We start from the raw sequence: 23,527 nt of genomic DNA on the forward strand, positions 1-23,527 counted from the left end.
TGGAAGCTTCCAAAGATAAGGTCGGTGAAACAGTCCGTGAAAAGAAAACACGTCAAAGTTCGATTCCATCAGAAGAGTCGGTCGTATTCAAAACACCCTCGACGCCATCCAACGAAGAGTATGTTAAGATATTTGAAGATAGTCCAAAGCATGAACAAGTTAGCGAAAGCCCTGCTGAAGATATACCAAGATATGAGGAAGTGCGCGAGAGTCCTGCTGAAACCAACACAGAGGACTGGAAACCTAGCACCCAAGACAGAATGTACATTGTAAGAAGAACATTGAATGATGGATCCATCAGAATACCAGTCCCTGGTGAGCCTAACCCTGAAAGGACATATAATGAATGGAACTCAATACTAACATGCCTACACAGAAAAATACTAGAATACATTAATGATTTCATCGAACAGCCTCTCTCCATACCAAGGTTTCTCACTGAGGGCAAAACATATCTGCTGCCTAAAGGTAAAAAAAAAATACTTATTCTAGGTATGTACGTCGGTACCTATTTTCCTATCACTTTTCTCTATCATTTTACCTGCCTATAGGTATCTACCTACCTAATTGCTGTCTTTTTCATTATTATGGCCAGCCTAGTAAGCTTGAAGGTACCTTGTAAGCGCTAGGTCTGGCAACACTGCAAGGTTTTTTTTTCCCTTGCGACCTTGAGGCAATGATGATAAGCGAGAGTGGATACGCATGAGTTTTTTAAAAAGTGAAGCTATAAAATATACCTACCTACATCTTTTTTTTATTTAATTTATTTATTTTATTATACTGAAATGTTCCAACAGTAGGGGGGGGGAAATAGGGGAGAAAATTAGCTTCACTTTTTGTTGTCACCACTAGAAAATCCTGCACTCTTTCACCTCCTCGAAACTGATAACAAAAGGAAAACAGCTGATTTCAGTGAAAAATAAACAAACAAAAATCAGCTGATTTGACAGAAATTTTTGAATGCAAAAATCAAAAATACCAATAAAAATATAAAATCTATTAAATAATATTTAAATAGGTAGGTATTTAATAAATTTAAAATAATATCTATCAATATTAACTTAATATTTCAATAAGTTATAAAGAATGTTAATCATATTAAGAAAAATCCATTGGAAACACAACTAATTTACTGGAAACAAAAGAAGTCTGGTCCATCAAAAGTCCATTGTTCTGATTCAACCCTAGAACCTTTTGTTCAGGTAGGTATTTTGTAACAACATCTTTTCTTTACTGCTCCTCCTCAATTCTGGCCCCCCGTTCCAGAAAACATTTGCACCTGATATGGTATAAACAACCAACCAACAACCTATCATATGAGTGTTAACAGAACGTTAAAGGGGAAAAGCTTTAGTAGTCCAAAGGACCTACTGATGGCAGTGTTACAAAGTTTCACAGGTTGAAAAGCTGTGATGCAATAGACCACGTAAGTATGATGTTACTTTGTACTCATATTGCTTCAGAGGCCAAGGATTTCAATGATTACCTTACTCCCAAGGTCTCAAGGTTAGATTTATGTTAACCAAGTATCTTGCAGATTTCACTGATAAAAAAATTAACTTTTAACTTATCTAATGGTGTCCTGCCTTGATGGTGTAGTGTTTGAGGTTCTTGCCTTGTAATCAAGAAGGCATGGGATCAATTCCAGCCAAGGTATAGAATTTCATCGTCAACAGCAGTAGTTGCATACCTAGGTACTCTTGGGGTATTGTAAATTAGGTGTATTTTTTCTGTTTGTATTGTTCTGTATCACTGTTCTGTATTAATTCTCTTTTCAAACTCTGTATTAATTATTCTGTTTTCCCTCACATCTGTATTATTATTCTGTTTTCAAACAGGTACAACATGACTGACAAGGATGTGCATGATGGTTGGTGTATGTACCAGGAACGTTCTGCTGTAGCCGGATCTACCTCGAGTGACTCGGAGAGCATAGAAATCATCAGTGAAGACGAGGCAGGAAACTATCAGATATACTCCAAGAACTATTTCAGGCCGGACAAAACAGTTGCAAATGAAAGCAAATTATTAGATAGAAGATTTGTTCTGAGTTAAGTAGAAAATTGTTTGATTAGTGTATCCTTGAATCAGCACTTGACATGAGGGTTAACATCTGACTGGATGCAATACATTCATATTCTAACAAATACATTAGGTGTAAACTTATTCTAACACAACACTTGGAAAACAACAGAAATAATTCTAATACAAATTCTAAACAAATCAACATATTCAATAGTACCTAATAATATCTTTTTCTTAACTCATTCATTACTCATTTGTTTTGTCTGCTACGAGTATGAAAGAGGTACCTATAATTTTTGTAACATGTATTTCTCTATTTGCGTCGTGGTTTTGTATCATCTACATATTCTACATGTATATTATGTAAATATTATAAATTACCTCTAGATTCTGTTTGGTGGTGAACATGCCCTCGCAGGCGGGACAATGGAAAGGCCTGTCCTTGGGATGCACGCGTGGTAAGTAAGGGATATGCGTGCGCTTGTGCGTGTTACACGCGCTCTTCTGTGAGAACCGCTTGCCACATATTTCACACTCATAGGGTCTCTCGCCCGTGTGTGTCCGCATGTGAACCTAACACCCCCAGGGGAGAAGAGAAAAAACATGGTTTAGAATAAAAAGGTGTCATATAAAAACCGACATATGGATGATATAGCGTGGGAGGGGGACTAGGGGACGGCGGGGATATCAAGGGAAGAGCAACAGCCCCTTATCAAGTTGGGTGTGTTAAACAAAAACGGTAGTCGGTTTTTATATTTGCCTTTTTGTTTAAAGCATGTTTTCACTCTACGTTTTTCCGGAGCTTGGGGGGGACTTTGGATCACACGAGGAGAGTTGGGTAAGCTCACACAGTTCGGGGTAAATTTGATCGCTTTGATAGAAGTGTGTCCAGGAGACTCACACAGAATAAATCTACTACTGAGGGGCGGAGTTTAATCCAATAAAAACCGACTCCGCTACGTTAAATATTTAACAGTTGTGGTTATTAAATGTATGTACATGTTACAGTTAAGTATAATAGAATTTTTCAAGTAACGAAACAACAGGTTTTTTTTGATACAACATTGAATAAAAGAAATTGAATAATGCGGGCAGTGATTGTTTTAGCAAGGTACAAAATTTGCTGATAACACAAAAATATACATAGTACACCCTACATGATATATTTTTGCATGAAAAGCAATAGAATAACACCAACATGTTTGACCTGTAAAGAACAATACTACAGAAGAATTAATTAGAACCCTGAAGCGTTAAAGACGTCGATTGGGGGTCTTACCCATAATCCTTCTATTGAACCTATCAAACAAAAGAAAATATGACAGGAGAAAATTTGCATTTTTTTTCCTTCTCTTTTTTTATGCCGTGTGCCAGAAGACATTTGAAATACCACCAGAACAATACTTGGCAGGATAGATTACCACCCGTTTACCATGAAAACCCATGTTTTAGGTACATTCCTTATTCTCCTATGACTAATAAACAGTATGAATAAGACATTGAAAACACCAATAAATAAACGTGACCATAAAGTGAGAAAGAAAGGAAGGTCTTCTCTCATATTGGAAGTTAAAAACTTTTCATAGGAGATTAACAAATGATGGAAGAAATATTAACAGAAAATGTTAAAAGTTTAATTCAAGTCACTACCATACAAAAATGTAAAAATTAATAGCGGAAAAATTAAGGCATTGTTTCTGCCTCGACCATAACCTATCTTTCCAACAGTTTGTCCGATTTTGGTGCATATGTTCAAACATAAATGGAATTACCTCGTTCTATTCTAGAACGGGTGTTTGGAGGGTGAAATTATTTAGTTTCCCATAATTTGATTTTGGCTAACATGTAAATACACCTAAGACATTTGCTCTTTGAGGCTTTTGGAATGGATTAGGCTAATGAGGACCTCGTAGCTGCCCTTCATGTAAGTTCTAATTTACCGAACCACTAAGTTTACCTCAAGGTTCTGCTTCCAGGAGAACGTAGCTTCGCACTCAGTACAATGGTAAGGCTTATCCTTGACGTGCAAGTAAGATATATGCACGCGCTTGTGAGTGTTGAGGGTACTCTTCTGTGCGAATCTCTTCCCGCACACATCACACTCAAACGGCCTTTCCCCCGTGTGAGTCCGCATGTGAATCTGAGGAACAAGCAAGGGCCCAAATAAAAAAGAAAAGAAGAAGAAACGTTTTTCATTTTCGACTGAGAACCGAAAAACACAAGCCGGAATGAAAACTAGAGGATTCTTTTGAATATTTATATCAAAGGTCACACTTGGAGAGGTAATCCATTTGGATGAACAAGCCTGATTGGTTATCTTAAATAAACCAATCAGCTTGCTTCAACCCATTAGATTAACCTTCATCTCAAATCAATAATAACACTGCAATAGGCATACAGGTTACTACCTGTTTTAGTATTCATGGTGTTTCAACTTCAAAATAATCCTCAGTTTACACAGCCTTTCATTTTCACGCGTTCGGAAAAGAAAAATATCACAGAGAATTTTAGCGTTCACTCCAAAACTCTCTGCGATAAAAACCGAACTTCGCGCGAACTTGAGTAATAATGAAACAGAGAGAGGGAAAAACAAAAAACAGAAATCTCGCGCCCGCGGGAAGTCGGTTTTTACATTTTTTTCTTTTCTTCGCGGGAAAATTGTAACTATTTTCTTCGTCTTCTTTTTTTTTTTATTTTTCCCTTCTTGTTCATAGTCCCTAATGATGTTTCTAATTGATTGAAAGCCATATTGTTGTTATACATAAATGACAGCCATATTTGTTTCTCATGCATATGGTCCGGGAGCTTTAATTACTATTGGTTTTATTCAAGAAATCTCGAATCTGATTGAGTCATTTCGTCTTTTGGGCCAATTGGATGCAAAATTCAAAATCTTTCAGTACTGATATTAAAGTGATGACGGGGGATTCACACATGGAAATCTAGGTCAACTTACCTTCAAATGTACCTCTTTTAAGATACCTAATTAACAAGTCTATTGCCACAAGTGACTACTACGTACTATGTTTTACTAACATATTCGTACTCTAAGCATATCATAACTATAGTGGATATTATCACCCATCTTTATGAACAAAATGCTGGCTCTTGAGTTCGTGCTAAGCATAGTCTTAAGGCATTTGATTGGTCAATTTTGACTTGAGACTGATCTAAGAACGATCATTCTTGTTCATAAATAATGTATTTATTTAAGGATGGTATATCTTTCTTCGATTTCGGGACGATAAGGTGGATTTCACATCTAGACTGCAACTTGTAGTATTTGGCAGTTTCCATGTTGAGGGCTACATAGTCTTATGGGCCTGTTCACACTTGAACTTGAAGTTTAAGTGTGAACAGGCCCAATAAGACTATGTAGCCATCAACATGAAAACCGTCGTATACTACAAGTTGCAGTCTAGATGTGAAATCCGCCCAAGACCTCAGAAGCTACAGTTCGCTCTATCTTCTTCTTTTTTTCGCCTTTTCCCGTGTACAGATGGTTTCGGCGTTTTTTCGTCAGTCTCTCAATCTGCCCCAACTAGGGTGACTGCTTTTGGGCTGACATTTAATATTGGCTACAATTTTTACAATGGGATGCCCCTCGCACTCAACCTTTACTATTTCTGTAGCAAGGGAAATTCAGGCTGGTATCCTCCCTGTTTAAAGTCCCCCAGTCAGACTAAGCTGGTCTACTCCATGTTTAAGGTCCCCCTCTATCCGTTATCAAACGTCTTAAAAAAGGTTCGTTCTCGGAACAATAAGACCTGCCCCGGTGGCGTAGTGGTCAAGACGCTCGCCTGGTAATCAGGAGGGCGTGGGTTCGATCCCAGCCGAGGTATGGAATTTTATCCTCATTTATTTGAGAATTTGACCACGTAATAATGGAGCTCTAAGGGTTAGGTGGTAGAGAACGCCTAAGGCGTTAACCTCGCCTAGTGGTTGCCTTCCACTCAAGAGTCTATTATTATTATTATTATTATTACCTCTGTCGAAGAAATTCAGGCTGGTATCCTCCCTGTTTAAAGTCCCCCAGTCAGACTAAGCTGGTCTACTCCATGTTTAAGGTCCCCCTCTATCCGTTATCAAACGTCTTAAAAAAGGTTCGTTCTCGGAACAATAAGACCTGCCCCGGTGGCGTAGTGGTCAAGACGCTCGCCTGGTAATCAGGAGGGCGTGGGTTCGATCCCAGCCGAGGTATGGAATTTTATCATACTGGGCGTATGAAATACTAGTTCTGTCGATACTCGGTCGGTAGTCTTAAGGTACCTTTACACTGGGGCAATTTAGGAAGCAACCGGCAACAGCAACCTGCAGCATGCGGCATTGCCGCATAACTATTTTGAATGTTTAATGGCTGACGATGGACGAAGGAAATGTAAATGCAGTTTCTTTGTGTTATTATGTCACAACTTTGGTGCTCACATTATTTTCACCTGAGCACCTCCGACTGTTTTTTGGCAACACTGCAAGGTTTTTTTTTTTTTCCTTGCGACCTTGAGGCAATGATGATAAGCGAGAGTGGATACGCATGAGTTTTTAAAAAGTGAAGCTACAAAATATACCTACCTACCTACATCTTTTTTTTTACTTTCCTTATCCTATAGGAAGGAAAGTAATGTAATCGGGTCATTTTTTTTTATCCCGAAGGCCCATTCCCACTTGTCGTTCGAAAAAAAATCGTGTCGTGTGTAGTGGGAGCAATCTCATTTAAATTCCATTACCATTCGGAAAAGAATCGGATGAAACTCACGACAAATGAAAACGGGCCTTAACTAAAATTGAGCTTATAGTTCATCCAGATCAATGTGACAGCAATGAGTCATCAACCCAAAATGAAGGAACCAATCAGATCGCAGGAAATCCTTACATTGTTGCAATTGAGGTAAAGGTCTATTTTTGATAAACTCTCTCTTTTAAAATGCAGAGGTAGGGCTTTAAGTTCCAGGGTTGGATTCCAGAACAGGTAAGGTGATATCATCGCCTTACCTGACTTTGTTTCACTGTCGGAGGAAGCACTGTGCAATATACCTTCCCCTTTTGAAGATTCTCAACCATTGCACATGTGACATGTTTGGCAACAATGCCTATTTTTTTGCTGCCACATTGATCTGGATGAACTATAGGTCGGGACCCACTTAACCGTACCGACCCGCACTGGATCCACCCCGAGCAGAGTCCGTTACGCGGACAGACAGACAGACAGACAGACAGACTGTTGGTGTCGGTGCGGTGGTAGAAGAACATACCTTGCCCTTTACCGCTCCGAGCTGAGAACGTGCAGAACAGAGAATTTCCGAACTTCTTCGATAAGTTTTTGCTCTCCATGTTGCAAAATTAAACTGTTAATTTCTTGTAAATAAATGCTATACCTCTGGGCTGGGTTATGAAACTAGGTATTAATAATAGTAGGTATAAAAGTGAACTTAACTACCTATACCTGCCTGCCTCGGTTTATGTAGTGGTCAAGGTGCTCGCCTGGTAAACAGGAGGGCGTGGGTTCAATCCAAGCCGAGGTATGGAATTTTATCCTCAATATAATTTGAGAATTTGACCACAATAATAGTAGTAGCCTACTGCTGGAGTAAAGGGACGCTTCAGTCCTATGCGAGCAGTATAAATAAGCACTATTATAATTATTATTATTATTATACTGAAATGTTCCAACAGTAGGGGGGAGGGAAATAGGGGAGAAAATTAGCTTCACTTTTTGTTGTCACCACTAGAAAATCCTGCACTCTTTCACCTCCTCGAAACTGATAACAAAAGGAAAACAGCTGATTTCAGTGAAAAATAAACAAACAAAAATCAGCTGATTTGACAGAAATTTTTGAACGCAAAAATCAAAAATAAAATACCTAGCAATAAAATCTATTAAATAATATTTAAATAGGTAATTAATAAATTTAAAATAATAAATAATATCTATCAATAATAACTTAATATTTCAATAATTTATAAAGAATGTTACTCATATTAAGGAAAATCCATTGGAAACACAACTAATTTACTGGAAACGAAGTCTAGTCCATCAAAAGTCCATTGTTCTGATACAACCCTTTGTTCAGGTAGGTATTTTGTAACAACATCTTTTCTTTACTGCTCCTCCTCAATTCTGGCCCCTGTTCCAGAAAACACTTGCACCTGATATGGTATAAACAACCAACCAACAACCTATCATATGAGTGTTAACAGTATGTTAAAGGGGAAAAGCTTTAGTGGTCCAAAGGACCTACTGATGGCAGTGTTACAAAGTTTCACAGGTTGAAAAGCTGTGATGCAATAGACCATGTAAGTATGATGTTACTTTGTACTCATATTGCTTCAGAGGCCAAGGATTTCAATGTTTACCTTACTCCCAAGGTTTCAAGGTTAGATTTATGTTAACCGAGTATCTTGCAGATTTCACTGATAAAAAAATTAACTTTCAACTTATGAACTTATCTAATGGTGTCCTGCCCTGATGGTGCAGTGTTTGAGGTTCTTGCCTTGTAATTAAGAGGGTGTGGGATCAATCCCAGCCAAGGTATAGAATTTCATCGTCAACAGCAGTAGTTGCGTACCTAGGTACTCTTGGGGTATTGTAAATTAGGTGTATTTTTTCTGTTTGTTTTGTTCTGTATTGCTGTTCAAACTCTGTATTAATTATTCTGTTTTCCCTCACATCTGTATTAATTATTATTCTGTTTTCAAACAGGTACAACATGACTGACAAGGATGTGCATGATGGTTGGTGTATGTACGAGGAACGTTCTGCTGTAGCCGGATCTACCTCGAGTGACTCGGACAGCATAGAAATCATCAGTGAAGACGAGGCAGGAAACTATCAGATATACTCCAAGAACTATTTCAGGCCGGACAAAACAGTTGCAAATGCTGATAGCACCAGTTGTAAGTGGTATTTATATTCAATCTTATTATTTGGGAGACCAAGTGGTTAACACATTAGACTTGGGATCTGGAGGTTGGTGGTTCAAATCTAGTCATAAAATTTACTTAGCTGTAATAATAGGGGAATGATATTTGTGACAAGCATTCAAGTATGCTTGACATTGACAATTCCCTCTTTTTTTGATTTGGGAGAAGAGATAACTATTGGTTTTTACCACTGTTTCACTTTTCAAGGAAAACTGTTCTCTTGAAGTTGATGAAAAAAAAAGTATGTTTTTTTTATTATTATTATTATTTTAATTTAAATAATTAAAACTCCCTCACATATGGCACGATAGAGTCAACGCTTATGATAGTAGACCTAGCAAGTACAATGAATATGGTGAACGGTCTAAAACTAAAACACATGATAAGGTATACGACAGTAGACCTAATGCATATGACAGTAGAACTAATGATTATGACAGTAAACTAAATGCATATGATAGCAAACCAAAGGCATATAACAGCAAAACAAATGTATACGACAGTAGATCTAATGCATATGACAGCAAACCAAATGCATATAACAGTAGATCTAATGCATACGACACCAAACCTAATGCATACAATAGTCGGACCGACAAAAAATCGTCTCGGTACGAAGAACGAATCGTTCATATTGACGGACACGACAACAAATATTCGCGGCACGTGCACATCGACGATTTTGACGACCAAAAACGGCCGCCAATACGAAGTCCGCCAATGGGTACAAGTCCGCCAACGGGTGAAAGGCCGCCAACGGGCCGTAATAAGCGGGACCGTTACGAGGATGCTGATTGGTGGATGAGTAGAAGAGCGAGATTGAGGGCGAAGTTGAGGAAGAAACACTTCTATCCTGTCCAAGATAACCCGGAGTACCAGTATGAATATATTTATGCGTGAAGTTAAGCAACATTACGCGTGGTTGGTATCCGGATGGGTGACATTATTTCTTCTATCCTGTCCAAGATAACCCGGAGTACCAGTATGAATATATTTATGCGTGAAGTTAAGCAACGTTACGCGTGGTTGGTATTCGGCCCTCACATATGAACTATTTTTAATTAATCTTGGTCTTTTTATTCCAGGTAACAAGGATACTGATAATTTCAGTCCCATTGACACAGAGATAAAAGAATACAGTGAAAATGACCCAGATCAGCTTGTTGTAGAAGAAGGAAAGGAAGCCCATGAAAAGAGTGATGGAGATAGCAATGAAAAATCTGAAAATGTAGACCCCGTCTGTGATAGTCAAAAAAATAAAAGAAAATCAAAGCACAAAAAAGCAAATCGAAAAATCCCACAAGATTGTGAAAAACAATTGACAGATAGTGATGTATTACTGTCCGACAAATCTGACACAAGTAGTCAAGAAATATCCTGCCAATTGAAAGAAAAAGAATCTCTTGGTACAGTTTCACCTGAAAATATTGCAAAGGAATCATTTCAAACTACCAATGAATCTAACAGTAGCAGTGACTTTTCAGAGATAGTAGCAGATGAAACATCAAATGAACTCATTGAATCATTTGTAAAAGAAGGGGACAGTAGTTGTGAGAATGTGGATATTGATGAAATTGCAGATAATAAAGCAAATGAAACTGAATATACAGTTTCAACAGATACACAAGCAGAAAAAGATGTGCAACTAGACCCAGAAAAATTTCCAAGTTATCAAAGCAAATTTACAGATCACAATGAACTTCCTATCAATCAAAAGAACTCCCAGACAGATGATAATGGATTTGAATGCATAAGAACCCAAAGTTCAGTCAACAATGAAGAAACTGCAAAAGCTTTCTCTGACAACACATTTGGAAAGGAAAATATAAAAGATGATGTAAATTCAGGAGCAGACACCCTGTCTACAAGTTCCACAGATGAAATCAAAGCCTGTGAATCTACCATTAAGAAACCACGGAAAAGACACAATATTAAGAAAGTGAGAAACGAAAACCTTTCTATATTAGAGTCGAAAAAGACACATGTCAACAACATAAAAGATAAAAAGCCCAAAACGTCCACAGCTAACTCTTTATCCACATTAGACAACGAAGGAAGTGTTAGTCCCCAAGACCCATTGCAGTCACCGGAATTGACTGATATTTCAACTCTTGTATTGATAAGCATTGTGGGATCGGTGATATATTTGATTTATTCAAGCTTAGGGTATACTAACCCAGCTAGTGTACTACTGCCTAGTGAAGATAAACTGGATGATAACCTGGGGGTACATGATAGATATATCCAGCTGGTGGAGGATTGGGAGGCGAGAGTCTTGGAAAATGCTAAATTGGGTAAGTGTATAAGTTTTCTATTGTTGAATTTAAATGAAAATTTTATGAATGTTACAATATTTTCAATTCATTGAATTTAAATTGATCTCGGGTGAAGTTGATTGACCCTTATTCTCCCATGGTGTAGTGATCACTGCGCTCGCCTTGCACGCGGGAGACTAGGGTTTGATTCCTGGCAGGGTCAAAAAATTTGTTTCATGCAAATTATTGATTCCATGACTGACTCTTGTGGGGCCCACTCAACCTCGTGAGGACAAAGAGTACCTATGTAATACAAATGCATATAGCGACCGGTACCAGCATGGTAGGTAAACATTGATTGTTGTGTTAACACACCTTGGCAAACTCTGAAAGTTAGGTACTTGAAAAAAAAAATAATAATAATGAACACTGGTCTATCCCTTAAAGCAGAAATTTCATAGCCTTTTTATAATCAACCAAATCAGATCTTAAACGAAATTTAAATTCACTTTATGGTCCCAGCCATGGTCTTTTCTCTGAAATAGATATCTATGATGTAGCATATTTTTTGTTTAATATTTTATTTTATTTATTTTTTTTTAAGTACCTACCTGCGAAGTGTTGGGAAGCTTTTCTGGGAACAGCCGTCAACGCAGAAGTCAATTAGTGGTTGACAGCTAGGACTGCCACTCACTGCTCACTGACCAAACAAAATTAATAAATTAGGTTACCTATATCTTGTCAGTCTTGTCACCTAAAAAAAAAGGTAGGTATTCGGTAGGTACCTACCTACCTACTGAATGTTTAATGGCTGACGATGGACGAAGGAAATGTAAATGCAGTTTCTTTGTGTTATTATGTCACAACTTTGGTGCTCACTGCAGCATTGTAGGATTTTCCCAATATCTAATAATCCTAAAATCACATGTTTACCTACCATGCTGGCACCGGTCGCTATGCGCATTTATTTCTATGTCATAGCTACTCATTTTCCTCACGAGGCTGAGTACCTACCATTCTGGCCACCGCGGTCGCCATGCGCATTATACCTATTACATAGCTAGGTACTCATTTTCCTCACGAGGCTGAGTGGGCCCCGCAACAGCCAGTCACGGTATCAATCATTTGCATGATACAAATTTCTCTCTTCCTGGCAAGCCCTTCATCAGAGCTGAACTATCAAGCTGTGTTTGAGCACTACTTGAATCAGCAGAAGATTTACATTCATGATGTCATCAAGCGTGACTACCCGGAGATCTACCAGAGTAACAACTTCTACAAACCTGACGGGAAGCTGGAGCCTTACATGTACTGTCTGAGCATGCAGAGGTTCAGTATCCTCAAGAACAAGTACGCCCCTGGTGAGGAGAACATGCAAGCGTTGCTCCGCCTCAGCGGCCTGTATGTTGAGAATGAAGCATGCCTCGTAGCGGTCATGAACGGCATGCAGGGAACGTCTGTCGATAAACTGTTTACAATGAGCATGGACGTTCTAGTGTCGCGCTCCATCACGACAGCTATCACGCTTGACCCGAGCCTGCTACATGACTATTACTTGGAGCTCACCCTCTCCAATGAGGCAAACCTGAAGAAACTCTCGCGACAATTGTTCAAATACAATATCCTCGCTATTCAGAAGTTCAATTTGACGCTCGGCGAAGAACCATTGTTGATCGGCCACCAGCGTGGGAAAGGACGAAAGAGAACGATAACACGGGAAGAATTCGGGAAGAAAGAAGTTATCAACGAGAAAGAGTTCCTTCTGGTTCGGGATGGAGATGATGAGATCCTGGTGCTCAACAGACGATTCGTCCAGGATTGGAACCTTGAAGACCCCATCACTATCAAACAAGTGACTCTGAGAAAGGAAGACGTGGCGCTCTTCTATGACACACAACTGCGGGAGATTTCCAACGGGTACAGCAGTAAGGTGAGCAAATTCCTCAACGACATCAACAAGGATCTGAAACACGCCCTGTGCTATCCGTATGTAAATGAGGAGGCAGCTCCGTTGCATGAGAAGAACGAGTCACTGGTGCGATTCATTCGCAACATGTGTCGCACCAATGTGGAAGCTTCCAAAGATAAGGTCGGTGAAACAGTCCGTGAAAAGAAAACACGTCAAAGTTCGATTCCATCAGAAGAGTCGGTCGTATTCAAAACACCCTCGACGCCATCCAACGAAGAGTATGTTAAGATATTTGAAGATAGTCCAAAGCATGAACAAGTTAGCGAAAGCCCTGCTGAAGATATACCAAGATATGAGGAAGTGCGCGAGAGTCCTGCTGAAACCAACACAGAGGACTGGACACCTAGCACCCAAGACAGAATGTACATTATGAGAAGAACATTGAATGATGGATCCATCAGAATACCAGTCCCTGGTGAGCCTAACCCTGAAAGGACATATAATGAATGGAACTCAATACTATTTTTTTCTTCAATCCTTTTTGTACTACTTTTGTTCTTCAATCCTTTTTGTACTACTTTTGTTCTTCAATCTTTCTTGTACTAACTTTGTCCTTCAATAAAATTCCTTTTTTACTATTTCTGTCCGTCAGTCCTTTTGTACTGATTTTGTCTGTCCGTCTTTTTTGTACTAATTTTGTCCTTTAATAAAATTCCTTTTGTATTAATTTTGTCCTTCAATCCTTCTTGTACTAATTTTTTCCTTCAATCCTTTTTGTACTAATTTTGTCCTTCAATCTTTTTTACTAATTTTTTTTCTTCAATCCTTTTCGTACTACTTTTGTTCTTCAATCCTTCTTGTACTAACTTTGTCCTTCAATAAAATTCCTTTTGTACTAATTTTGTCCTTCAATGCTTTTTGTACTACTAATTTTGTCATTCAATAAAATTCCTTTTGTACTAATTTTGTCCTTCAATGCTTTTTGTACTACTAATTTTGTCATTCAATAAAATTCCTTTTGTACTAATTTTGTCCTTCAATGCTTTTTGTACTACTAATTTTGTCATTCAATAAAATTCCTTTTGTACTAATTTTGTCCTTCAGTCCTTTCTGTCTTTATTTTATGCGTCAATCCTTTTTCGACTCATTTCCTCCTTCTATCCCGTTTAAACTCGTTTGGTCCTCTGCTTTTTGAGCTGCCTGTGGGGCCACTTTCGGTTTCTTGTGTGAAAGCACGGTCGTAATGAGCACCGCCAAGACATAGACTAGCGCGCAGGCTAGGATTAGAGTGAGGTTGCTGAAAGCGCCAAGTACAAGACGTAGGAGGACGAGTAGACACCAGGCGGTGATGAGGAAGGTCGTGTGCTTGACGGTAAGATGAACCATCCGGAGTCTGGAACAATGATACAGGGTGTTTGAAAATTCGTGGATCAAATCCAATCCAATATTGACCCTAATTAAGTGCTTGTGCAACAAGCTTGCTCTTGCTACAGACAGAAATGTATACGAAAGTCTCTTGCGTAAGCTAACTTATACAACACTTGGCTTGTTCCTTTTTTTTTTTTTTTTTTTTTTTTTTTTTTTTAGGGTTCGGAAAAAAAGCATGAACAAGTTAGCGAAAGCCCTGCTGAAGATATACCAAGATATGAGGAAGTGCGCGAGAGTCCTGCTGAAACCAACACAGAGGACTGGACACCTAGCACCCAAGACAGAATGTACATTATGAGAAGAACATTGAATGATGGATCCATCAGAATACCAGTCCCTGGTGAGCCTAACCCTGAAAGGACATATAATGAATGGAACTCAATACCTGCCAAACCTCAACCTAAAGTACTCACGGATCCTGACAGCATATCTCATTCTCAAGGGGTAAAACCTGGACAACCAAAAGTACTAAGTGATCCTGATAGCAGATTTCATTCTCAAGAGATAAAGGCTGAACAACCTAAAGTACTCAAAGATCCTGACAACATATTTCTTCAAGGAGAAAAAACTGAGCAATCCATTCACGAGCGCCTTGAACGTGATTTCAAAGAACCCCTCAACGATATGAACGGAAACATCCCTGACCTGTGGATCCTGAACAATATAGCCTACAAATTCCAAGCGAAACCACCTGAAGAGATGGAAAAACCACGCGTGAACATTTACGATATTCTACAAGAGAAACTCAAACAAGCTGAGACTGACGAACTACGTGGAGACAAATATAACGAAGATATAGAAATTGAGAAAGCAATGCATGAAGACATCGATAGTTGGATCGAAAAGTCTTTGGAATATAATGACGATGAGATAGAAAACCGTAGAGACAGAATCAATGTGTATGATACCATTCGGACAGACAAATCATTATATGATGCCCACGACAAAATGGATAGAGAAAAGCACGATAGAGTCAACGCTTATGATAGTAGACCTAGCAAGTACAATGAATATGGTGAACGGTCTAAAACTAAAACACTTGATAAGGTATACGACAGTAGACCTAATGCATATGACAGTAGAACTAATGAATACGACAGTAAAGTAAATGCATATGATAGCAAACCAAAGGCATATAACAGCAAATCAAATGCATACGACAGTAGATCTAATGCATATGACAGCAAACCAAATGCATATAACAGTAAATCTAATGCATACGACACCAAACCTAATGCATACAATAGTCGGGCCGACAAAAAATCGTCTCGGTACGAAGAACGAATCGTTCATATTGACGGACACGACAACAAATATTCGCGGCACGTGTACATCGACGATTTTGACGACCAAAAGCGGCCGCCAGTACGAAGTCCGCCAATGGGTACAAGTCCGCCAACGGGTGAAAGGCCGCCAACGGGCCGTAACAAGCGGGACCGTTACGAGGATGCTGATTGGTGGATGAGTAGAAGAGCAAGATTGAGGGCGAAGTTGAGGAAGAAACACTTCTATCCTGTCCAAGATAACCCGGAGTACCAGTATGAATATATTTATGCGTGAAGTTAAGCAACGTTACGCGTGGTTGGTATCGGGATGGCCGGATGGGTGACATTATTTATTCTATCCTGTTCAAGATAATCCGAAGTACCAGTATGAGTATACATATATTTATGCGAGAAGTTAAACAACGTTACGCGTGGTTGGTATTCGGTTCATGTAAACACCACTGGAATCCAGTAAGATTCTAGTCCAGTGGGATAAAATGCACTTTTGCTGGAGATGAATAGACGCCGGTGGTAATTATATATTTTTCTCATATCACCTATCTATATTTCCCCCCTATTTTTATCTATATTTTGTGTATTTTTTTACCCCATTAAAACCAGTGTACATACGTGTATTATGTACATTTGTGTGAATTTTTTTCCGATCTATCTCGAACTCTGCAAGGGTCATTTGTGAAAGTAGACCTTCTTAAAGTAGACATCATCCTAGTCTTTCTACTCCAGGGAAAGTTAAGTCCTTCTAAGTTTAAAAGAAAAAAGAGGTCTACAATCTACATCTACGGGTGACCCTTATCAATATTGTCTTTGTAATTTGTATTTTACTTGTGTTTTGCTGTATTTCCGTGTCCGTAAGATAGGCGTAATAACATGAGATAGGCAAATATATAACACAACCCTTTCGACGCCCAGAAAAACCTGTACCTCATATCACCCCAAAGTATGGAAAAGTATCTTACAAATGTAATAGCCAATGGAAAAGCAGAATTTTGAATTTGGACGAATCATATCGAAATATGGAATCGGTTTCATTGTTTAACTCACCTAAAAAAGGTCGACAAGGGCCTTTGGAGACCAATTCATAGAAGTTGATAAATATGTTCACGAAATCGGACAAAAAGGTCGGCAGTTGTGGCGAAGTAGAGGATTTAATTAAGAAGCCGATCGTGACCGAATTCTAATGAGAAAATCTCGTTTGTATGCGGAACTTATTTGCCAGATTTCATCGAAATCAGTGGAAGAGTTATCTCAGTTGTGGTAAGGCGGACAGATTTTCAACACAACCATACAAACTAAAAGAAAAAAATCGTCAAATTGAAATTAAGAATTCACTTCTTTCGTAAGAACCATTCCACCTGTCACCTGCTCTGAGAAACAACTTCCTATAAAACCGGTTGTTACCCTTCTCCCTCGACCACCCTGTATACACGAAACCAGTTCTCCATCCATAGATTGAAAGAGGAGAAGTAGGAGGTGGGGGTACACTTTTTCTTTCTACCTGTCCTCACATGGCTATATGGAGAGAGCGGGGTATCCTGTTATAGTAGAACTAGTCGAAGCTTACAGCAAATAGAAAAAGAAATGTAAAATCTGCTGTGAAATCACACGGCTTTCTATTACATTATGGGACTAAAAACTAAAAGAAAAGAAGAAAAAAAAAATATTTCATTCGATGAAAATATTCTGCCCAAAAGTGAATATTTGTTGCATATTCTGCCAAAAAGTGAAAAGCTGTGGCAATTTCAATAATAAATTAGTAATCCACCACATAAATGGGGGGCCAAGTCCCATTAATACTTTGTGTATTTCGAAAATGCCATAGTAGGTACAGGTAGGCTCTTTATTCTTTTGATGTAATAGAAAGTACAAAAAGTTAGAAGCTGAAGCTAAAACGAGAATACCAAGACCACAACTTGTTGCAATCATGATATTTGAAACTTATTTATAAACACTTGACTCTTTTTATAGAACTTTGACGTCACTGTATTACTGCTGAAGTTTCAAGTGACGGAGATTTACCCACCATTTGGCGACAAGCTATCCGGTAAAACCTCCATTTGGCGACAAGCTACCTGCCTCCTCACATTAACCTCACCCGGCCTGAGTTGGGGCGGGAAAAGTAAGCAGCTCCCGATTGCCCAGATAGTCACCCATCCAGATACCAATCACGCACAACGTTGCGTTACCTTCGCCACCGCTGGGTATAAGGCCAGCCACTAACCATCAGTACCTCATATCACCAAAGTATGGAAACGTATATTACAAGTGTAATAGCCAGTGGAAAAGCAGAATTTTGAATTTGGACGAATCATATCGAAATATGGAATTGTAAATACTTTTCCATACTTTGGTGATATAGGGCACTGTCAGCTCTACCTGATACCTGATGAACACACACTATCAGGTAGACCTGACAGGTACGGCTGATCAGGTCCACCTGATAACTGATAGTTGCTGGCCTAAGACTTGAAAGTTATTTATAAACACTTGCCTATCCATTTCTATCGTTCTAATAGGGCACAGGTAGAGCTGACAGGTAACCTGATCAGGTCCGCCTGTCAGGTCTACCTGATACCTAATGAACACACACTATCAGGTAGACCTGACAGGTACGGTTGATCAGGTCCACCTGATAACTGATAGTTGCTGGCCTAAGACTTGAAAGTTATTTATAAACACTTGCCTATCCATTTCTATCGTTCTACCCATGGTAGAATCAGGGAACTTCCCAGCAAAACCAGAAGTGGTATCCAGTGTTGCCGAACGGTGCACGACATACCCACGTTGCAGTTCACATTGGCAACGTTGCAAATCGCTGGTTTGAAAATCACGAGAACCACTCTTGTATCGCGCGATACCACACGTCCCCCTGTCTTAAACATTACATGTGCTCACTCGGGAATTTTGCTTAAGGGAGCATTGCTCTCATGATGCTCTTGACATGCTTCGCGGAAGGTTGGGGCCATTTCGTTAAAGGTGTGATGTTGTATCAAGCTTCAAGCCAGGGCTGTATTTAGGGGATGGGGGGCCAAGTGGCTCAAAACTTCAAATTTCACCATTACTGTAGGCTAGACTCCGAAAATTTGGACCCTGCTTCAAGTAGCAACAGCAAGTGAAAGAGGTAAAGGTATGAATTTGTTCAAGCGAAGCTTTTACAAATGTCTACCTCGAAATGACACCAATATATCATCAAAAGTAAGGGAGCATTGCTCTCATGATGCTCTTGACATGCTTCGCGGAAGGTTGGGGCCATTTCCTTAAAGGTGTGATGTTGTATCAAGCTTTAAGCCAGGGCCGTACTTAGGGGATGGAAGGGCCTAGGGGCTCAAAACTTCAAATTTCACCATTACTGTAGGCTAGACTCTGAAAATTTGGACCCTGCTTCAAGTAGCAATAGCAAGTGAAAGAGGTAAAGGTATGAATTTGTTCAAGCGAAGCTTTTACAAATGTCTACCTCGAAATGACACCAATATCATCAAAATCGGACGAACCGTTCGATTGTAATTGAGTAACAAACAAATCAAATACAAAATGGTCGGGTTAAAACATAAACTTCGCTTCGTTCAGTCGTGGCTGCCATGAGGAAGCCTTGTGCAGAGTTGTTGCCATTCAAACCTGCCAGGTACCCGGGGGAACAGTACTCTCTCGTTTGGTATATCGTGGTATCTTGGTAACTTGCTATGGCGTGGAGGTTTGATACCAAGAAGTTCTACTACCAGCGCTTCCCAACTTGAGTACCGTAAAACATACAGACAAATGTCCAGGACCACAGTAAAATTGGAGTTTAAACTTATTTCAACTCTTGGATTGAGTAATCCGGATTGGTTGGATTGGTTAAACTCGGTATTAAATGATCTCTTGGTTGGATTGGTTAAACTCGGTTTTAAATGTTGGATTGGTTAAACTCGGTTTTAAATGTTGGATTGGTTAAACTCGGTTTTAAATGTTGGATTGGTTAAACTCGGTTTTAAATGTTGGATTGGTTAAACTCGGTTTTAAATGTTGGATTGGTTAAACTCGGTTTTAAATGTTGGATTGGTTAAACTCGGTTTTAAATGTTGGATTGGTTAAACTCGGTTTTAAATGTTGGATTGGTTAAACTCGGTTTTAAATGTTGGATTGGTTAAACTCGGTTTTAAATGTTGGATTGGTTAAACTCGGTTTTAAATGTTGGATTGGTTAAACTCGGTTTTAAATGTTGGATTGGTTAAACTCGGTTTTAAATGTTGGATTGGTTAAACTCGGTTTTAAATGTTGGATTGGTTAAACTCGGTTTTAAATGATCTCTTGGTTGGATTGGTTAAACTCGGTTTTAAATGATCTCAATCAGATTGCTTCAGATTAACTGAACACGATTTTTTCTGCTTAATCCATGAGTCGAACTATAACCAAGCCTTAACTCTGCTTGTAGCCCCGAACAAAAACAAATCAATAAATGCCCACAACATCAACTTTACTTCGAATGGTTTGATTTGCCAGGGTTTCACCAAAAGGTTTGCTCCTGAAGAACGGTTTCTTTGTCAGGGTGCTACCCAAAAGGTTTGTTGCTCAAAAAGGGCTCCAAAAAGGTTAAGAACCACTTGTCCACACGTAGTAGAATCTGCGCTTAGTATTCCTCGCACCAACCACGTCTTGGTTCTTGCATAGCGTGTAGATGGTTCTTGGTTCATTCTGAAATCTTGAATACAGACTACGTTCTACGGACTACGCTTTGTTATGTGTTCAGTTCTGCGTTTGTGAGTTTGTCAGTTCAATTCGGTTGTTTGGTCTTTGGTCGTTTCCTTTACCATAATCTTGAAATTCTTGAATAGTTTAGCGTATACTTGGTCTCGGGACGACTTTCGATTCGCTACGAGTAAACGTATTGGATTTTTGGCGTGTCCGATTTCTAGAATAGTGATTTGGGTGGATTTCCGATTTGGGGTTTTGAAATTCTTTCGTTTCTCTTTGTTATGTGTTCAGTTCTGCGTTTGTGAGTTTGTCAGTTCAATTCGGTTGTTTGGTCGTTTCCTTTACCATAATCTTGAAATTCTTGAATAGTTTAGCGTACTTGGTCTCGGGACGACTTTCGATTCGCTACGAGCAAACGTATTGGATTTTTGGCGTGTCCGATTTCTAGAATAGTGATTTGGGTGGATTTCCGATTTGGGGTTTTGAAATTCTTTCGTTTCTCGCAGGAATTTTTTGGAATCTACCGGGAATAGTAGTGAATAAAAAGTGATTTCGTCACGTTATCGATTAGTCCCGGCGTTTGTTTTATTTTTTAGTTGGATTTTCGAGTAGTTTTGCATCGGTTTTTCGTGTATTTTTGTAGATTTTTTATTGGATTTATTGACAAGTATTTTTTATTTTTATCAGTAGATAGTGAATTTTTATTTTTTTGTTGGAGTTTCGAGTAGTTTTGCATCGGTTTTTCGTGTATTTTTGTAGATTTTTTATTGGATTTATTGACAAGTATTTTTTATTTTTATAAGTAGTATTTTTCAATATTATCGAAATATTAAATTTATTTTTGGTTAATTAATAATTAATAACAACGACTGGAATTCGTCCGTATCCGCTGTTAAATAATAATTTGGTATTTTTTCTAGAATCGATTTTTTTTTAAATTTATTAAGTGAAGTGAAGTGTCGTTTTTGCAAATAATGCCCGGTTTAAGTGATAGTGTCATTGCTCAGGTGAAGTGGGAGGTAGTGTGTTAAACCATTTGGATTATCTTCGTTTCCTGTTACCAGAGGTGAGTTTTCAGCATTAAGAGGTTCTTCGAGGTGCCCTAGGGGCGCCAGGCGGCTATTCCGGCACTGCCGCCGACTGTCAGACCGCCCGCCGGAACGTGCCTGGTAGAAATTGAAAAAAGCTTCCGACTTCTAGGTCTCTCAGATGTCAGACTGCCTGAGAGACCTAGTAGTCGGAAGCTTTTTCTGCCACACACGTTACACTTTTGGTCTGTAAGGCCAGCCATTCATATCCGCCACTCACGCTCAGATTGTCTGACACATCCAAGTGTGCCAGTCGGTAAGATGGTCGGAGAGAGGGTGACCTAGGTCCAAGTCAAACTTTGGAGAGAGAAAAGCTAATTCATTGCTGTTCTGCGATGATTTTAGAGGGTCTCATCTCACCAAATTCGCTGTACTCTATGTTACCGTTTTGGCCTATCTGGTTTTAAAACCTCTGTATTTATAGCCGTGTGTTTACGTGGGTATTCACCATAGTAGGTATTTACCAGATTAGAGGAGTCCCCATCACGTGAGCTCACGTGACGTGATACGTGATAGTAGTGTCTTTCTACCTTGAAAGACTTTATGGGTGTCGCCTCCCTCACTGAAAGGGCAGGAAAATAAAATTCTATACGGTCGGCTGGAATTGAATCCTCATCCTCCTGATCAGGTGAGCGGCTACGCCACCGTGATTGGTGTTGTTCGATTATCTGACCGAATTCTCTCCTCCATTAGAAGTCCAAGGTCAAATAGTCACAAGATCAGCGATAGATAAAAACTTGGTAGTACCAACTTTCAAATCTCACCAAGTCACTTCTGACTCTTTATAGAGATACTTCGGGTTATAGCCAAGCCACTCTTGACTCTTATTGAGAGGTTATAGAGTTGGGACGGACCAGAGAGAACTTTCTAAATACCATGGGGACTGTACCTGAAGACTAGAGAAGACATAATAGACTGTTACGTGGAAGATAACCACTAATTTGAATATTTAAAATTAAATTAATATATTTAAATGTTCTTGGCAACTTGTCTCGATGGTGAATGGCTGGCCTAAGCCATTCACCATCGAGTAGACCTGACAGGCGGACCTTTTCAGCCGTACCTGTCAGGTCTACCTGATAGTGAGTGGCTGGCCTAAGCTGCTTGTGGCTGGCCTAAGCTGCTTGTATACTAGTCGATCGACCCTGGCTAAAAACACATCCAAACTATAAACTTTTTATTATTTCCTCCAAAATCCTTCAAGCTTGTTCTGACTTCAATTTCTTGAATTTTCATTTAAAGTTGCAGGAATCCCATTTTGTTCTACAATGGGAACTTACAGGAACTCCATTCGGTTTCCTAGCAACTTACTAGCAAGTGATTTAAATGAGCCCTATGTCCTAATGAGAACTTCATGCTCTAGACGTGAGTACAGTGTTGGGAGCTTGTACAATGATAACTGTACCGGTACTACTGATATGGTAGTCGTAACACTTGTGAGTGGCGTAGACTTCAGTGTAATTCTATCTTAACACTTGGGCTGGACATTCACTATCAGGTATACCTGAAACAGGTGAGCTTGTCAGGTCTAGTTACTTGATAATAGGTATGCGTGCTCATCAGGTATCAGGTAGACCTGACAGGCGGACCTTTTCAGCCGTATCTGATTGTGTGTAATGTTATTGTCTTCTAGAGTGTTTAGCTCATCAGGTATCAGGTAGACCTGACAGGCGGACCTTTTCAGCCGTATCTGATTGTGTGTAATGTTATTGTCTTCTAAAGTGTTTATATTCACATCTCCAATGATGATTAAGTAAGTCTTTATTTTTGACATCTTCATGTTTAATCCATCGTTTTAATTCTTTTGTAAATTCATTCACACTCAGATTAGGCGGTCTGTACGTTTCACTCACTATCAGGTAGACGCCTGAACTGGTCCGCCTGTCAGGTCTACCTGATAGTGAGTGACCGGCCTGAACGTGGCCGCCATTAAAGTCCGGTTCATTTGAC

General features: G+C 39.2%; 3 protein-coding genes and 1 long non-coding RNA gene across 5 annotated transcripts; 3 read left to right on the top strand and 1 right to left on the bottom strand.

The window, feature by feature from the left end:
- The first annotated feature begins 1,029 nt into the window (after positions 1-1,029).
- Positions 1,030-1,962, top strand: LOC113470474. The gene is made up of 2 exons (XR_003393516.1): positions 1,030-1,202; positions 1,839-1,962. It is a non-coding gene; the product is annotated as an uncharacterized LOC113470474 (long non-coding RNA).
- Positions 1,963-2,061: 99 nt separating this feature from the next.
- On the bottom strand, positions 2,062-5,096 carry LOC103516606 (protein krueppel-like). The gene is made up of 2 exons (XM_026828947.1): positions 3,983-5,096; positions 2,062-2,598 (listed from the first exon to the last, which is right to left on the bottom strand). The coding sequence occupies exons 1-2, from the start codon at positions 4,157-4,159 to the stop codon at positions 2,374-2,376; spliced, it is 402 nt and encodes a 133-aa protein (XP_026684748.1). The 5' UTR covers positions 4,160-5,096; the 3' UTR covers positions 2,062-2,373.
- Positions 5,097-7,880: 2,784 nt separating this feature from the next.
- LOC103516607 (dentin sialophosphoprotein-like) lies at positions 7,881-11,326 on the top strand. 2 transcript variants are annotated; one of them, XM_026828946.1, is made up of 3 exons: positions 7,881-8,093; positions 8,723-8,916; positions 10,029-11,326. In XM_026828946.1, exons 2-3 carry the CDS (start codon positions 8,730-8,732, stop codon positions 11,309-11,311), a joined length of 1,470 nt encoding a protein of 489 aa, XP_026684747.1. In that variant the 5' UTR covers positions 7,881-8,093; positions 8,723-8,729; the 3' UTR covers positions 11,312-11,326. The 2 variants fall into 2 exon arrangements, with proteins under 2 accessions (XP_026684747.1, XP_026684746.1); XM_026828945.1 differs by lacking the exon at positions 7,881-8,093 and adding an exon at positions 8,135-8,316.
- Positions 11,327-12,327: 1,001 nt separating this feature from the next.
- Positions 12,328-16,833, top strand: LOC103516603. The gene is made up of 2 exons (XM_017447126.2): positions 12,328-13,573; positions 14,867-16,833. Exons 1-2 carry the CDS (start codon positions 12,328-12,330, stop codon positions 16,093-16,095), a joined length of 2,475 nt encoding a protein of 824 aa, XP_017302615.1. The 3' UTR covers positions 16,096-16,833.
- The last annotated feature ends 6,694 nt before the right edge of the window (positions 16,834-23,527 follow it).

The sequence above is a fragment of the Diaphorina citri genome, unplaced genomic scaffold, assembly GCF_000475195.1.
Source record: "Diaphorina citri unplaced genomic scaffold, Diaci psyllid genome assembly version 1.1 scaffold1613, whole genome shotgun sequence".
In the NCBI taxonomy this organism is placed as follows: Eukaryota; Metazoa; Arthropoda; class Insecta; order Hemiptera; family Psyllidae; genus Diaphorina; species Diaphorina citri.